At 39.6% G+C, this 18572-nt stretch overlaps 1 protein-coding gene and 1 long non-coding RNA gene across 2 annotated transcripts; both read left to right on the forward strand.

Annotated features, from left to right (window-relative positions):
- Window positions 1-10642: 10642 nt before the first annotated feature.
- LOC309694840 (uncharacterized protein) lies at window positions 10643-15571 on the forward strand (the record flags this gene model as incomplete). Its single annotated transcript, XM_082515083.1, has 19 exons — window positions 10643-10800; window positions 10890-11008; window positions 11111-11278; window positions 11657-11856; window positions 11955-12067; window positions 12220-12326; window positions 12534-12701; window positions 12918-13117; window positions 13216-13328; window positions 13475-13581; window positions 13694-13870; window positions 14116-14324; window positions 14422-14516; window positions 14624-14649; window positions 14826-14847; window positions 14941-14968; window positions 15077-15161; window positions 15281-15426; window positions 15514-15571. The coding sequence occupies exons 1-19, from the start codon at window positions 10728-10730 to the stop codon at window positions 15569-15571; spliced, it is 2214 nt and encodes a 737-aa protein (XP_082371209.1). The 5' UTR covers window positions 10643-10727.
- A 484-nt stretch (window positions 15572-16055) lies between these two features.
- Window positions 16056-16667, forward strand: LOC309695023. Its single transcript, XR_014273022.1, has 3 exons — window positions 16056-16116; window positions 16219-16386; window positions 16603-16667. It is a non-coding gene; the product is annotated as an uncharacterized lncRNA (long non-coding RNA).
- The last annotated feature ends 1905 nt before the right edge of the window (window positions 16668-18572 follow it).

Genomic DNA, 18572 nt, shown 5'->3' on the forward strand with positions numbered 1-18572 from the left:
GCCAATGCAATCTCTAGCCTTAATAAAGCTGTAGTTCTGCTTTAATCAGTTCATGACTTTCTTAAGTTTTAGCATCAAACCTCATTCCCTCACCCAGCATTAAAGTCAATGATTAGTTTCATGGACCTGCTTTGTTTTCCCAAACTAATGAATCAGTGATGAAAAAAATATCTCACATATGTAGCAAATACTCACATCAGTCAGTCATATGAGCATGCACATAATCCCATTTGGAGTTTATATGACATGCTTTCAAGAAAGCAAAAGATGGAAGATGTTTCCACCTTCATGCTGTAAGTATGAATAGGTGTCAGTTATTATCCATCGAGAGTTTACTGACTAAAACAGTCCACTGCAGATTGCAACTAACTGGTAAAGACGTACCTTTTTCTAGAACTTATAGAAGTTATTATATGAAATCTAGGTAGAGTTCACGCAGGATATTATTTAGATATCTATAGTGAAAGGCTTGCTCTCATTTTAAATAGATTGTTTTAAATAGATGTTTTTTTTTTTAATTTTCCTTTCCAGTCACCTTTCTCACTCACTATGTGTTAAAATACCTCTCTGCATTGAATCATATCTGTTATTAATCACTGGACGCCCCTCCCTGAGCCTGGTTCTGTCGGAGGTTTCTTCCTGTTAAAAGGGAGTTTTTCCTTCCCACTGTCGCCAAAGTGCTTGCTCATAGGGGGTCATATGATTGTTGGGTTTTTCTCTGTATCTACTGTACAATATAAAGCGCCTTGAGGCAACTTTTGTTGTGATTTGGCGCTATATAAATAAAATAAAATTGAATTGAATTGAATTGAATTGAAAATTCATCTAAATCCTTTACCTACTCTGATGCATGCTCATGTAGCTGAGCACTTGAACACAGTTGAGTGCCACTGCCAGAAAGATGGAAAAATACAGGAAATCTTTAACCTCTCATAGCACCAGCAGTAACTTTAGATTTAAGCTCCTTATTGTATCATATTTTATTGTATCATAATGTTCCATACAATATTGTATTTCATTTACTGAGCAATTTTGTTTTTCATATTTTTCACAACACAATATATACACAACACACAAAACAGTAATTTCCCAACATTGGCCATACAGGGAGTGCAGAATTATTAGGCAAATGAGTATTTTGTCCACATCATCCTCTTCATGCATGTTGTCTTACTCCAAGCTGTATAGGCTCGAAAGCCTACTACCAATTAAGCATGTTAGGTGATGTGCGTCTCTGTAATGAGAAGGGGTGTGGTCTAATGACATCAACACCCTATATCAGGTGTGCATAATTATTAGGCAACGTCCTTTCCTTTGGCAAAATGGGTCAAAAGAAGGACTTGACAGGCTCAGAAAAGTCAAAAATAGTGAGATATCTTGCAGAGGGATGCAGCAGTCTCAAAATTGCAAAGCTTCTGAAGCGTGATCATCGAACAATCAAGCGTTTCATTCAAAATAGTCAACAGGGTCGCAAGAAGCGTGTGGAAAAACCAAGGTGCAAAATAACTGCCCATGAACTGAGAAAAGTCAGCTGCCAAGATGCCACTTGCCACCAGTTTGGCCATATTTCAGAGCTGCAACATCACTGGAGTGCCCAAAAGCACAAGGTGTGCAATACTCAGAGACATGGCCAAGGTAAGAAAGGCTGAAAGACGACCACCACTGAACAAGACACACAAGCTGAAACGTCAAGACTGGGCCAAGAAATATCTCAAGACTGATTTCTCTAAGGTTTTATGGACTGATGAAATGAGAGTGAGTCTTGATGGGCCAGATGGATGGGCCCGTGGCTGGATTGGTAAAGGGCAGAGAGCTCCAGTCCGACTCAGACGCCAGCAAGGTGGAGGTGGAGTACTGGTTTGGGCTGGTATCATCAAAGATGAGCTTGTGGGGCCTTTTCGGGTTGAGGATGGAGTCAAGCTCAACTCCCAGTCCTACTGCCAGTTTCTGGAAGACACCTTCTTCAAGCAGTGGTACAGGAAGAAGTCTGCATCCTTCAAGAAAAACATGATTTTCATGCAGGACAATGCTCCATCACACACGTCCAAGTACTCCACAGCGTGGCTGGCAAGAAAGGGTATAAAAGAAGAAAAACTAATGACATGGCCTCCTTGTTCACCTGATCTGAACCCCACTGAGAACCTGTGGTCCATCATCAAATGTGAGATTTACAAGGAGGGAAAACAGTACACCTCTCTGAACAGTGTCTGGGAGGCTGTGGTTGCTGCTGCACGCAATGTTGATGGTGAACAGATCAAAACACTGACAGAATCCATGGATGGCAGGCTTTTGAGTGTCCTTGCAAAGAAAGGTGGCTATATTGGTCGCTGATTTGTTTTTGTTTTGTTTTTGAATGTCAGAAATGTATATTTGTGAATGTGGAGATGTTATATTGGTGTCACTGGTAAAAATAAATAATTGAAATGGGTATATATTTGTTTTTTGTTAAGTTGCCTAATAATTATGCACAGTAATAGTCACCTGCACACACAGATATCCCCCTAAAATAGCTAAAACTAAAAACAAACTAAAAACTACTTCCAAAAACATTCAGCTTTGATATTAATAAGTTTTTTGGGTTCATTGAGAACATGGTTGTTGTTCAATAATAAAATTATTCCTCAAAAATACAACTTGCCTAATAATTCTGCACTCCCTGTAGATATTATCTTATCTTACCTTACCAATGACCGGCTTGTGCTTTGAAGATTGTGATAGCTTCTCCTTAGCTTTGTGCAGTCTTTCAGTGTGCATTTCAGTGAGCATTTGAAAAATGTAGTCTTTTGTAACGCTATTCCTGAAGGTTCTGCACAATAGATATAACATAAACATCAAAACCCTCTCAAAATTTTCACAACTCTTTGCATCTCCTGGGCAACAAACGTTATCACTGAACATCTGATAACTATACGATATTAATAAGCGATGGCAATGCAAAATTTGTTTTTCTAGAATGTACCAAATTTTCAATGTCTTGATGCATGCTCAATCATCCAGGTGAGGAAATCCCAAAAACATTAATTCTGTTCATCTAGACGTAACGTTTTCAGCGGGAGAAACGTTTCTTCACTCCTCCAAGTTACTTCTTGAGTCTTAGCTCACTCGAGGTTTCCCCAACCTTATAAACAGTACCTTTGCAAAATGACTGAAACTAGCACCACTGAATGAAACATGGGCAGTGAGGTCAGATTCTTGATCATTAATATGCAAATTGTCATAACCATTGATCAACAATAACGTCACAATATGACGTTTACAATTCTGGGTTCCAAAGATTATACTACCCCTTTTCCCTACTTCTTTTTAGACAATATGTGAAAATGTGTCACGGGGGTGAAGAACAGTAACACTTTCAATAATTTAGCAATGACACAACAGTAATTGCACCTGAAAAAACAAGTTTAACTGTGGTTTTGCTTTTTAGGCGTGTCCTATTTTAACACATTACAGTTACTGGCATCAAAGAATAAGTGCTACGTTGGAATGTTAATAGGTGAATATATCTGAAATGGTGTCACATTTTGTCACCACATAATACAACGCTGCATTTTCTGTACATGCTCTGGTCACGTGTCAGATTGATTATTACAATTCTATCCTTCCAAACGTCTCTATAGACATCAACTGGTGTAAAATGCAGGTGCTCATCGTATTACCAGACCTTTCTATAGAAAATATTAATACTGTCTTTCAACAGGTTCACAGGCTTCCTGTAAAAATACTGCATAAATGTTAAGATTCTGTTTCTTACTTTCAAATCTCTCCATGATCTCGCACCTCCATATATCTCTGATCTTCTGCACATGGCCACTCGTTCTTGTACTCTGAGATTTTCCTTTTCGGTTGCTCTTGTTATATTCCCTGCTCGCCTGACTATCTGAACTATGAGCTTTCAGCCAAGGGGTGCCTCATATCTGGAACTCTTTCACACCACATTTGCATTATTGACCCCCTATCTCCAAAGCCAGTGTTAAAACACATCTTATGAAGCGTTCCTATTCTCTTTCATTCTGTATTGCTGACTTTTTAATTATATGATGTTTTCCAACTGTTGGAGCCTCTGGAATATTGTGATTTTTGTATTTATTTCCCCAAAAGTTGATTCTGTTCATCTGGAAGTAGTGTTTTTGTCATAGTTCGGCTGTGTGCCGGCAGGAATTGGACCCAAACGCAAACTCAATGGAGACAGGACTGAACTCAAAATGACAGCTTTTATTGCTGAACACAAAAACTCTACAAAATCTAAACTGGAAAAACTCTAACAAAACACACAGGGAGCTACAGGTAGAAACACACAGCATGAGGGATGACACGACACGACACTGACTCAGAGAAACACAGGGTTTAAATACACTGGGGAGTAACGAGGGGAATGAGACACAGAAGGAGGGCACAGCTGGGAGAAATCAGGACTGATGAGACAAGCAAAGCAGGACACATTCACATAAGACACGGACCTTCAAAGTAAAACAGGAAGGATCACACAGAGACGCGAACTTGACACAGTGGAGACAGCAATTAAGAAACACAGAGACATAAACCATAAGGCAGAGGACTCTAAGAACCGAAAGACACAGAGGGGAAATCAAACATGCAGACACAGACTTACACAGAACAGAGGGGACACAGAGAAACATGAAGGGCAAGGGATCGAAACTAGAAACCATAGAATAACTCACACAAGTACAATAATACAAACATCACAAAGAACTAAAAACGCTGGGTCAGGAGACCCAGGACCGTGACAGTTTTCAGTGGGATAAACATTTCATTACTCATCGCAGTGACTTCTTTAGGTATTTAATTGCTTGTAAGGTGTCTTTGAGTGTCTTGAAAAGCACTTTGGTCTCAGAATCTCATCTCTGCTTTTCTGGTTCTGTTGGCTTCATGATGGCCTCCAGCTCGCACTGGAACGGTTTGCAGCCGAGTGTAAAGCAGTGGGAATGAGACTCAGCACCTCCAAATCTGAGGCCATGGTCCTCAGACGGAAAAGGGTGGAGTGCCCACTCCAGGTCCAGGACAAGTTCCTGCCCCAAGTGGAGGAGTTTAAGTATCTCCGGGTCTTGTTCGCGAGTGACGGGAGAAGGGAGCAGGAGATCGACAGACGGATTGGTGCTGCAGCCGCAGTGGACACTGCACCGGTCTGTTGTGGTGAAGAGGGAGCTCAGTGTAAAAGCGAAGCTCTCAATTTACCAGTCAATCTATGACACTACCCTCACCTATGGTCACGAGCTGTGGGTACTAACCGAAAAAAAGAGATCGCGGATGCAAGCAGCGGAAATGGGCTTTCTCCAAAGGGTGGCTGGCCTCTCCCTTAGAGATAAGGTGAGAAGTTCAGTCATCCAAGAGGGGCTCAGAGTAAAGCTGCTGCTTCCTCCACATCGAAAGGAGTAACAGTTTTAATAATTTAGTAATGACACAACAGTAATTGCACAGCTTCACTTTACTTTCGGTTGTAAAACCAAAACTTGACGATGTTACTGTTTTATTGTAAATTTTGTGAATGGTTTTGTTGGGATGTATCAGTATAACTTTCTGACCAGTTTTATAGTCAAAAATATAACAATGTCAACAACAGGTCCAAACGACACTGATGTAACCTACGTAGATTTTGCATAACATTGAAACTCACAGAGGTGGGACCAAGTCATTGTTTTGCAAGTCTCAAGTAAGTCTCAAGTCTTTATCCTCAAGTCTCAAGTCAAGTCTCAAGTAATGTCAGGCAAGTCAGAGTCGAGTCTCAAGTCACTGGTGTAAAAGTCCGAGTCAAGTCACAAGTCTGAAACTTTGAATTTCAAGTCCTTTCGAGTCTTTAAAAAAAAACAACGAAAAAATAATGTTGCAGTTATGCTAAATGTAAATATTAGACCATGTAATTTTAAAATCTGTGTTTTTCTCAACACATGACAAAATAGTGAACTTAGAAAATATACACAAATTGTGAAATTGCACCTCTTTAAAATGCAGCTCAATTAAACCTAGCTCCAAGAATAATTTTCACCGACAGTTCTGAGATAAGCTGCATGTTATTCTTGGATGCGGTTGTAGGACCGGCTTTAAAATCGCATGACAAAAATATCATACATATTAAAAAAAACTGCATCACCAACGTAGCCTGGACAACATTTGCTAGTTAGATGAAGTCAGCTATCTCATCTTAGCATATTTATATGCATATTTATAATCATACGGTTCTTGGAGTGAGTGCATACACTCATGAAGTTTAGTAACTTCAGGTCACTGCAACAAGCCCAGGTACAGTTTACCGACGGATGGGTGCAGGACCTTGAAATGCACCGTGTAGAACGAAAGACCATCGTACGTATCATAAGTTTACCAGTCTCACAAACTGTCGTCATAAATACACATTCCTTAACCGTTTATTAATAGGATCTTTGAGCTCAACGGTAATTAATTAGTAGTGGAAATAATTTCTGGTACGCGTTACAGAAATGTAGCAGTGACAATAATACTGTATGCTGTAATCGTACTGGGCAATTGGTGATACAAAACAACTGTTTTATCCTGTGAATAAAAGTATATGTTTTTGTCAATGTACCATAATAACAGAAGCGAAACGCAATATTGTGTCAGGACAATTCACTATTTATGCACAATAAATAAAGGAGCATAGCGCGACAATTTCTGTTCAGCGTCAGACTTGCTTGTAACCTATATCACCAATTATGTTAAGAAAAATGACGTATTAACTACTAAAAAACACTGACCTTCGTGTAAATGCTTGGAGCAGACTAACCTGTGAGCTGGAGTGTTCTGGGACGTTATATTTGATCTTTGAATGGCTGCAATCCAGGCCATCCGTCGCGTCTTTGTTACTTCGGAAACATGGCTCGAACAATTTCTCTTCAACGACGTAATCCGATAACAACCGATCTCTTTACCCGTCGGCTTCCGGTGGCTGTCATGCGACCGGCTATTGCAGTTAATAATACAACGGCTTCTTGACATTTTTGTGTTTCTTTTTATCGCTGTATAACTGATTTTAATTGAAAGCCTGCGTGCGCTAGTACCGCTTGCCACGAGTTCCCAGAATCCTTTGCGGTTCTACCCGTGAATGACGTCACATTTTCAATCTCTATATAATATGCATGTTAAATTTTATATTTGGGGTAAAATATCAAGTCTTTTCAAGTAAACCGGTTCAAGTCCAATTCAAGTCCCAAGTCATTGGTGTAAAAGTCCAAGTCAAGTCACAAGTCTTAGAACATTTTTTCAAGTCAAGTCTAAAGTCATAAAATTAATGACTCGAGTCTGACTCAAGTCCAAGTCATGTGACTCGAGTCCACACCTCTGGAAACTCATCAACCCGGTTGTACTAGTGTTTGTTGAGCCCAGAAGCAAATTCTTTATGATCTTCCAACTACTACTAAACAACTACAGTGACTGGGCAGAAACAGTGATGTGTTTCAGCTTTTAAGGAGTATGTTTGGTCTCAAGAAAAGTAAAGCCAAAATTAAGGAAGGTGTTTTTGAAATCTTCTCCTAAAGTCCATGAACTAATGCTTAATGAAGAGTTCAAAAGAAAAAGCCAGCTGAATTAAAAGCTTAGGAAGCATTCAAGCAGATAGTCCAGAATTTTCATGCCAATTACAGAACAGAGATTTATGCTAGACTAAAAGCATATAAGGTACCAAATCTGGGAAATGTCAGTGATAAGGACACAGAAATGAGGATGTTTTCAGGTAACGAGATTATTATTTGAGATGCATGAGATTTGCCTAGGTGCCTAGGTGAAGGAAGTGAAAAGCAATGGAGGCTAGATTGTATTCCCTGATTTGGTCTTCAAAGTTCATGCTTGCATCCAAATTATTGCCAGTACCACTACAGTATATGTAAACTCTAAAAGGTAACGATGGACTGCCTTCATAAGGGGTAACAATTTTATTACTCAGCAGTTGCTGAGTAATGTGAGACTGAGGTGGAAAAAAGGAGGTCTAGGTAACCCAAAATCATATCCTCTTTGTTTTCTTTTTAGCCATAAACATTGATTTTGCCAAACTTTATCCAAAATCATAACATTTCCTTTAACCCCGTTGTAGGTAGTTATAACCAAAGCATTTACATATCAACAGTCCTTAATCATATTTCGCAAATTCCATGTTCTGTTGACTGAATAATGATCATCTATCCAAAGTGTAGTCCATACTGTTTGTGCACAGTGTTTGGCAATGTGTTTACCCAATGGAATCTTTTAGAACATTCTCAGCATGTTTTGCTTCATCTGCTCTAATTTTCTTTTACTCCACCCAGTGTATACCTGCTTCACCACTAACAGCGATCTTCAGTCTTCTCTCACAGAGTGAAGGAGTTCGAGAGGTGAGTTCAACCAGTTAAACATCTTTCTATGGCTTATCTCGCTTTCTGATATACTCTGTTATTAATTTATAATCACTGTACAGAAGTAAGAAATAATCCATACTATTTAATCTTGCTTTTAGCTTTGGAGGGATTAAAAAGAAAATGTATGCATTGTGTATGTATAACATGTCATTCAAACGTCATACTTTTATGTTCTTTACTATTGAGTTACTGTATCAAAAATTCTTAGATCTAATGCAGTGCAATAATTAAAATGCCCTTTTATCACTTCATTTTTCTTTTCCAGTATCACTTTACATCTTTATCTAAAATAAAAATTAAATAATCTGAAAATCAACTGAGGGGCAAAAAAAAAAGAAGTGAGAACTGAGTTCTCACGATGGGTGGCATAAGAATGTCAGTGCAAGTTCTGCTACTGTCATCTATTGGCATTGGTAAGTATCTCTGAACATTCAATTAGTCATTTAATAGAATATATATCCTTATCTAACACTTTTCTTTTTTATAAAAAAAAAAATCTATAGTATGTATGTCAGGACTGGTCTCTGCAACTGTAAGTGTTTTTTTTTCAAGATTAAATAATTAAATCAAAAACAATGAAATACAATGAAATACATGAATTAACATGTTCTTTTATAAATTTACATTACAGTCCAACACAACACAAGGTAAGTTTTTTTATACATATAAACCATATGCAATTTTATATGAATATAAAATAAAATGTCACCTTTTTCTTCTTTTAAAAGTTAATCCATTAACATAATTCTTATCCATGTTCCATTAATTATTAATTTGAAAATGTTAATACATGTGTTCATTCATTTTCTTTTTTGCATTTTATAGGACCAGGTTTATCTGAAAACAGGTAGGCATGCAAACTCAAATAACAGTTTGTAGACCTAATACATTCCAGGGATGTTATTTTAGTTAAAGATGACTTTATTATTCATTTCTGTTACCGTGTTTTTTCTTATTTAAGCAAAGCCACCACTCATACCAACGGTTTCCAGGAAACTTGCCATGCAGCAAATCTACAAGATGCCACTCAAAGAGTAAGCCTTTTGGAATTAATTTGAGTAAAAAATGATCAATTCATCGTTAAACCTTAAATTGTTAAATGTCCCCACAAAGCATTGTTGATAAATGACTCCCCCTTGTGCTAAGTTACTGACAGTAACCCAGTGCTTTCACCTGCTCTATGTGTTCTTAGAGCTCTGCTGCAGTGGACAAACTGACAGGCGAGTTATCCTGTAAAAGGGGTAAAAATGCAAGCTTAACAGATGAAAAGTCGAGGATGGTGGAACAAAATCTCAGGCAGATTGTAGAGTCGACTTTACAAGTGTTCTTTGACCTGGTAAATGAGCTAATGCTTTACTTCAGTATAGTGTAGGTGTAAAACATGTAACAGCTTTTAAGAATGGTAAATGGCAAATTTGTCTTGTAACAGAACAACAATGTCCCTGGATTTGATGTTCTGGATGTATTTGGAGTCATGGACAGCCTTCGTTTGGGTAATGACAGTGACCCCGAATTCATCAGGCTGTGGTTCTCTGTGAAGATGATTCCTCTTTTGCCTTATGTCAATGGAAACTTCCTAAACCAGCTCAGCAAGTGGAACTTCAGCTGCACCTCTTTCCAAGAGATGTAAGTGAATAAATTCCATTTTACCAATTATTGCTGGTGACTGCTGTTAACTGCTTATGGAAATCATTAAAGACATAAACAATTTTAATTGAATATTCTAACATGGAACACATTTCTCACTGTGTATTGCATTGAATGTTGATGTCAGGGTCCCAAAGTCCACTGAAATCACTAAAAAAAGGGAAGAAAGAAAAATGCGTATCACATAATTGTTAAATTACAAGTCAGACCAAACAAGTTATGACTGTGTGACCCAGCTGTTGTAAAAGAGGCATACACCTTAATATAAGGTGGTCGTTTGTGAAGGTGTTTCTTTAAAATAAGAATGTTATATAATGATTCAGAAATTATGTAATTGAAAATAAGTCAAAAGGAGAATTTCAACTGAAAATTGCTACCCACGATGTAAAACGCGGTTGGAAACTTTTCCAGACATGAAAAGACTGAGGTTAAAAGAGTTCACTATCCCATATTAGAATACCATATGAAATGATCAAATTATGAAAGGAAATGAAAATGTGGATGAATAAACGAAAGAAATATAGGTCTTATTCTGTGTAGAAGAGGTTGTGACAAAATGTACCAATTCGTTGATTACAATGTTTTAAAATATCAATGGGATTTAAGTTTGAAATGGTTGTGATTGAATTATGTTGAATTATGTTGAATTTTGAATATGTTATTTATTGAAAGCTTTCTCTCAAATGTAGCATTCAGGCATTTGGAAGGCAAAAGGCATCCATGAACAGAGACACACAGCAAGCAGTCTTCACTCACTTCATCAAACCATTCTTGTCAAGAAATGACTCAACAGGTAAAAGGAGAAACTCAAGCTCACTTTGGTTTTTCCATGACAACATGTGGTATATTACCCTGTCAATAACTTTCTTGCTTTTTCTGCAGATCCTGGCTGTGTCTCATCTATCACGGGGAGCCAAGCGTGGCTAAAGGCAAACCTTGGCGACTTCTCTGATTTTGCAACTGTGCAGGACTTGGAAGCCTTCAATCCTAATTTGTCCACTGTGAGTGCCAACTGCAGATGTACATCTTCCTGTAAACGGAATTCTTTTACCCAGATCATTTCCATGACTGCTGTCTGATATTATGCTGGTTCTCTTTTGTAGGCTGAATTGTTGTCAGTCCTCAGTCCTTCTCAGGTGGCACAGCTGGTACTGAGTTTGGGAGCCTCCAATAACACAGATTTGATTGATCGTGTGTTTGAGCGACTGCAAGAGGGCAACGCTCTAAAAAATGTGGATGGATTCCTCACACAACTGACAGCCAATGGACAGGTATGCTAGGCTTCTAAAAGGGTGAAGGAGGACAATCCTGGTGTTTTATTCCAGCAGGATAAGACAGAATAAGACATTTGCTAAACCGCTACACAAGTCTTCAAGGAGTCTATCATAGAAAAGAATTGCTTGCAGCGTTTGTACCATCTGTCAGTGCGCCCCAGAGTGGCTGTGGCTACAATGTAGCTTACCATCACCAGTGTGTGAATGTGTGCGTGAATGGGTGGATGACTGGATATGTAAAGCGCTTTGAGGTCCTTAGGGACTAGTAAAGCGCTATATAAATACAGGCCATTTACCATTTACCATGTTGTATGAGTACATTTACAACATGCAGTATCTGTATTGCTTAGCTTCTTTTCCACTTCAATTTCACAGATGACAATTTTCCAGCCTGTTGTGAGAGATCGGATCATGAATACGACCTTCATTATCATCAGTCCACATTTCTCCACTTTCACGACAAACAACTATGAACTTTGGTTCCATGTGAAACTGATTCCTATCCTTGCCAGTTTTACTCCAGAAATGCTCATAAACACAATCACAAACATCAGCTGCACAAACTACCAAGTCATGTGAGTAGTTTTCTTGGAGCAATCAAGATTTTGTTGCAAATGAAAATGACAATACTGACAAAGAACAGCATGAGAACGTTTTCTTTCAACTGTTGCAGTGTGAGTGGGTTGGCTTTAGTTATCCAGGAGATGCCACTGTACAGACGGCAAGAGATCACACATGGTCTGCTGGGCTATCTAAGAAATGCTGAAAATGCCATCAATGAGCCAGGTAGGGCAGACATAGGGTGCGTTATGTGTTTTCCAGTGTGAAATGTCTTGAAAAGCACTCAGACAAAAAACTTGCCCACATATTCTTTCATGTCTACCTGTCAAAAACCTTCCTAAATTTGGCACATCCTAACTTTTGTTTGTATGCCTTAGCTTGCAGGCAACAAAATGAGAGTGATGCCCAATGGGTTAAAGCAAATCTGGGTCAATTCGTCCAATATACATCATACTCTGACCTCAAAGACTTCAACATCTCTACGGTAAGCCCTACATTGCACTTCTAGTCCTCCCTTAAGAACAGGAAAACAAAATTGTAGACTTAAGAAGACAAACACAGGAGTTTATTTTGCCATATCAAAAATACAAGCAAATCATAGAGCACACTTTCTTTGGTTGCAAACTCTAATCCTTTACCCACAGCATTGGTCATTACTGTTGTCTGATATTATGTTGATTCCCTGTTGTAGGCTGGATTGTTGTCAACGCTCAATCCCTCTGAGGTGGCACAGCTGCTACTGAGCTCTGGAGCCTCAAATAACACAGATTTTATTGATCTTGTGTTTGAAAAGCTTGAAGAGGGCAATGTTCTAAAAAATGTGGATGAATTCCTGACACAGCTGACAGCCAATGGACAGGTAGGCTAGCCTCCTAAAAGGGTGAAGGAGGACAATGCAGATATTTGATTCCAGAAGTAAACACAGAATAAAACATAGGTCTCAACCGCTACATCCATTGTTGGCTATTGTATCTTAGAAAACAAATGGTTACAGCTTTTGTACCATGTTGTATGGGTGTACTTCCAACATGCAATCTCACCTTTGCTTATGTCTTTTTCCACTTTAATATGACAGAGCCCACATTTCCAGCCTGTTGTGAGAGATCGGATCATGAATACGACCTTCATCATCATCAGTCCACATTTCTCCACTTTCACGACAAACGACTATGAACTTTGGTTCCATGTGAAACTGATTCCTATCCTTGCCAGTTTTACTCCAGAAATGCTGATAAACACAACCACAAACATCAGCTGCATGAACTACCAAGTCATGTGAGTAGTTTTCTTGGAGCAATCAACATTTTGTTGCAAATGAAAATGACAATACTGACAAAGAACAGCATGAGAACGTTTTCTTTCAACTGTTGCAGTGTGAGTGGGTTGGCTTCAGTTATCCAGGAGATGCCACTGTACAGACGGCAAGAGATCACACATGGTCTGCTGGGCTACCTAAGAAATGCTGAAAATGCCATCAATGAGCCAGGTAGGGCAGACATAGGGTGCGTTATGTGTTTTCAAGTGTGAAATGTCTTGAAAAGCACTCAGACAAAAAACTTAAATTCTTTCATGTCTACCAGTCACAAACCTTGCTAAATTGAGCACATCCTAACTTTTGTCTGCATGCCTTAGCTTGCAGGCAACAAAATGAGAGTGATGCCCAATGGGTTAAAGCAAATCTGGGTCCATTCGTCCAATATACATCATACTCTGACCTCAAAGACTTCAACATCTCTACGGTAAGCTTTACTCTTATTACTCTTCCTGTCTTTCTTGAGAATAGCAAAGCAAAATTCTGGAAATTATACAAAAGACATGCATTTCATGAATTCTACTTTTTTGTATCCATAGCTGGCAGTTCTGGACGTTCTTTCACCATCGCAGAAGGCTGATCTAATCCTTGATCCAAACAGTGGTGCTTTAAACGATGCACATGTTGTAAGGGAGGTGTTGACAAGCTTGACAGAGACCAGTGATTATGAGCAGCTCAACCAATTCTTCCAGGCTTTTGCAAACATCAACAAGCAGGTGAATTCTCATTGGTAACCTTACCTCAGCGCAAACATCAACAAATGTTAACAGTGTTCTTTCATAAACCTGCTCAAGTGTTTAACTGAAAATGATCCATTTCTGATATGCTTCATGCCTTGAGGCATCCCTGCTGTACAGAAGTACAAAGATTTAGTTTAGATAAGCTCCCCCTCATCTCCGCATTTCCACAAAGACTTCAGAACTTCCTCTCTGACCTTATTATGATCCCCTTCTCTTTTCAGAGAAATGTCACCCTCATCCAAAATCTAGATGTGCGAGACACCATTTTGAGCCTGACCTTGACAGCCCTTGCTCCTCAGCTTAAAGACTTTCAGCCAGAAGACTATCAACAGTGGTTCCAGGTTTATTTGGTTCCTGTGATGGCGAGCATCCTTCCTAGCAGCTTGCGGGTGATCCCCAGTAACATCACCTGTGAATCCTACCAGGCTGTGTAAGATATTTCTGATATCCACAGTTAGACATTTGGGTGTGCACAATGCCAAGCTGAGGCTCCTGACAAGTCACAATGAATTCTTTTCTTCCTTTAGATACGATGGTCTTGCGCAGAGTTTGGCAGCATTGCCACTGGACCTTTCACAGGGCGTGAGATCAAGCAAGCAGTACCTCCAGGACACATTCCCACGTATGTGGCAAATGGGCTTTCCTGACTAAACTTTTCCCAAAAGCCCAGTACCAGCACTGTAATGACTACTCCATTGATTTGTTTCCTTTCTTTTTCTTCTCAAACAGGCTGCTCAGTTCCAGCTTCCTTTGTGGTAAGATTAGTTTTTTGGGGGGTGGGTGGGTGGGTGTGGGGGGTGTCTTACATGGGTTATCCAATATTTGATCCAGGTTTGGCACACTAATTGGGCCAACTGTGACAAAGTCAAGGTATTTACACTTGAAGAAGATGTTTCCACTATACTAACACTCATATTCTCTTTGTCTTCAGTGCAAGGTGACCCCAGTTCATGGTAAGTCTGTCTAGAAGTACACATTTCAACTCTAAGGATATAAATGCATTCTGAAGGACTATTATCTGACACACAACCATTCTCTTTTCACAGTGAATCTCATTTGTAATGGAGTTGATGGGTGGGTGAAATGCCGTTTTGTTCAATGTTGATTCTGTCTAGGTAAAATTTGTTAACACAGTGTAATTAAGGGGACATTGGATTTCAATTTATTGTGTTTTTTCCACAGTTCAAAACTTGAGCAAATCCTGTCAGCTGGCAATTCCTCGGCAGCCCTGTGCAATTTCACCATCACAGAACATGCCTGTTCCTCTGTAAGATTCCTTTTTAAACTCCAAAAACAGAACATGGATTTTGCCCCATTATGGTCCTGAGACAAATCTCCATGAGCTCTGACAAAATGGCTGTATTCTTTGTCAATTTTCTTTTCAAGGCTCCCTATCTCACATCCAGCAACTTGGTCACACTGCTGAACTGCACACTGAAAAGCCAAAACATATACCCAGTAGAAGTCTGGAAGCTTTCTTCCAAAAAGCCTCTGCTGTACTGGACCAGGCCCTTGAGACATTTGCTAACATGGTAAGTACAAAATCACATTTTCACAATATTGCCATTTCCCTGCGTGAAGTTTGGGTCCAGCTACAATTATTTTTCTGCCAATTCAAGGCCGTCAACAACACCTACCCGACCTCGTCAAATGTGCTCGAGGCTCTTGGAGAAGTGAGAACTGACAACTTCAGCCAGGCACAACTACAGAGTGAGGAGTTCATTACCAGCTGGTTCAAGACAAAGATCCGTCCGTTTCTGGCCGTTCCATCTTTCAACTTCCTATTTTGCCTTAGCTCCAAAAACTTCAGCTGCCAGACATACCAGACTGTGTAAGTAAATATGAGACATATAGCTCTGTTCTGCAAATGTGCAGTTGACTAGAAGTTTAGATGTTGAAAGCTTTCTCTCAAATGTAGCATTCAGGCATTTGGAAGCCAAAAGGCATCCATGGACAGAGACACACAGCAAGCAGTCTTCACTCACTTCATCAAACCGTTCTTGTCAAGAAATGACTCAACAGGTAAAAGGAGAAACTCAAGCTCACTTTGGTTTTTCCATGACAACATGTGGTATATTACCCTGTCAATAACTTTCTTGCTTTTTCTGCAGATCCTGGCTGTGTCTCATCTATCACGGGGAGCCAAGCGTGGCTAAAGGCACGACTTCTCTGATTTTGCAACTGTGCAGGACTTGGAAGCCTTCAATCCTAATTTGTCCGCTGTGAGTGCCAACTGCAGATGTACATCTTCCTGTAAACGGAATTCTTTTACCCAGAACATTTCCATGACTGCTGTCTGATATTATGCTGGTTCTCTTTTGTAGGCTGAATTGTTGTCAGTCCTCAGTCCTTCTCAGGTGGCACAGCTGGTACTGAGTTTGGGAGCCTCCAATAACACAGATTTGATTGATCGTGTGTTTGAGCGACTGCAAGAGGGCAACGCTCTAGAAAATGTGGATGGATTCCTCACACAACTGACAGCCAATGGACAGGTATGCTAGGCTTCTAAAAGGGTGAAGGAGGACAATCCTGGTGTTTTATTCCAGCAGGATAAGACAGAATAAGACATTTGCTAAACCGCTACACAACTCTTCAAGGAGTCTATCATAGAGAAGACTTGTTTGCAACCTTTGTGACATGTTGTATGAGTACATTTACAACATGCAGTCTCTGTATTGCTTAGCTTCTTTTCCACCTCAATTTCACAGATGCCAATTTTCCAGCCTGTTGTGAGAGATCGGATCATGAATGCGACCTTCATCGTCATCAGTCCGCATTTCTCCACTTTCACGACAAACGACTATGAACTTTGGTTCCATGTGAAACTGATTCCTATCCTTGCCAGTTTTACTCCAGAAATGCTCATAAACACAACCACAAACATCAGCTGCATGAACTACCAAGTCATGTGAGTAGTTTTCTTGGAGCAATCAAGATTTTGTTGCAAATGAAAATGACAATAGAGACAAAGAACAGCATGAGAATGTTTTCTTTCAACTGTTGCAGTGTGAGTGGATTGGTTTCAGTTATCCAGGAGATGCCACTGTACAGACGGCAAGAGATCACACATGGTCTGCTGGGCTACCTAAGAAATGCTGAAAATGCCATCAATGAGCCAGGTAGAGCAGACATAGGGTGCATTACGTGTTTTCCAGTGTGAAATGTCTTGAAAAGCACTCAGACAAAAAACTTAAATTCTTTCATGTCTACCAGTCACAAACCTTCCTAAATTGAGCACATCCTAACTTTTGTCTGCATGTCTTAGCTTGCAGGCAACAAAATGAGAGTGATGCCCAATGGGTTAAAGCAAATCTGGGTCCATTCTTTAGACTCCCAATATACATCATACTCTGACCTCAAAGACTTCAACATCTCTACGGTAAGCCCTACATTGCACTTCTAGTCCTCCCTTAAGAACAGGAAAACAAAATTGTAGACTTAAGAAAACAAACACAGGAGTTTATTTTGCCATATCAAAAATACAAGCAAATCATAGAGCACACTTTCTTTGGTTGCAAACTCTATTCATTTACCCATAGCATTGGTCATTACTGTTGTCTGATATTATGTTGATTCCCTGTTGTAGGCTGGATTGTTGTCAACGCTCAATCCCTCTGAGGTGGCACAGCTGCTACTGAGCTCTGGAGCCTCAAATAACACAGATTTTATTGATCTTGTGTTTGAAAAACTTGAAGAGGGCAATGTTCTAAAAAATGTGGATGAATTCCTGACACAGCTGACAGCCAATGGACAGGTAGGCTAGCCTCCTAAAAGGGTGAAGGAGGACAATGTGGATATTTGATTCTAAAAGTAAACACAGAATAAGACATCGGTCTCAACCGCTACATCCATTGTTGGCTATTGTATCTTAGAAAACAAATGGTTACAGCCTTTGTACCATGTTGTATGGGTGTACTTCCAACATGCAATCTCACCTTTGCTTATGTCTTTTTCCACTTTAATATGACAGACCCCACATTTCCAGCCTGTTGTGAGAGATCGGATCATGAATACGACCTTCATCGTCATCAGTCCACATTTCTCCACTTTCACGACAAACGACTATGAACTTTGGTTCCATGTGAAACTGATTCCTATCCTTGCCAGTTTTACTCCAGAAATGCTCATAAACACAACCACAAACATCAGCTGCATGAATTACCAAGTCATGTGAGTAGTTTTCTTGGAGCAATCAAGATTTTGTTGCAAATGAAAATGACAATACTGACAAAGAACAGCATGAGAACGTTTTCTTTCAACTGTTGCAGTGTGAGTGGGTTGGCTTCAGTTATCCAGGAGATGCCACTGTACAGACGGCAAGAGATCACACATGGTCTGCTGGGCTATCTAAGAAATGCTGAAAATGCCAACAATGAGCCAGGTAGGGCAGACATAGGGTGCGTTATGTGCTTTCCAGTGTGAAATGTCTTGAAAAGCACTCAGACAAAAAACTTGCCCACATATTCTTTCATGTCTACCTGTCAAAAACCTTCCTAAATTTGGCACATCCTAACTTTTGTTTGTATGCCTTAGCTTGCAGGCAACAAAATGAGAGTGATGCCCAATGGGTTAAAGCAAATCTGGGTCCATTCATCCAATATACATCATACTCTGACCTCAAAGACTTCAACATCTCTACGGTAAGCCCTACATTGCACTTCTAGTCCTCCCTTAAGAA

Source organism: Aulonocara stuartgranti, assembly GCF_965226115.1.
Source record: "Aulonocara stuartgranti genome assembly, chromosome: 19".
Classification (NCBI taxonomy): Eukaryota; Metazoa; Chordata; class Actinopteri; order Cichliformes; family Cichlidae; genus Aulonocara; species Aulonocara stuartgranti.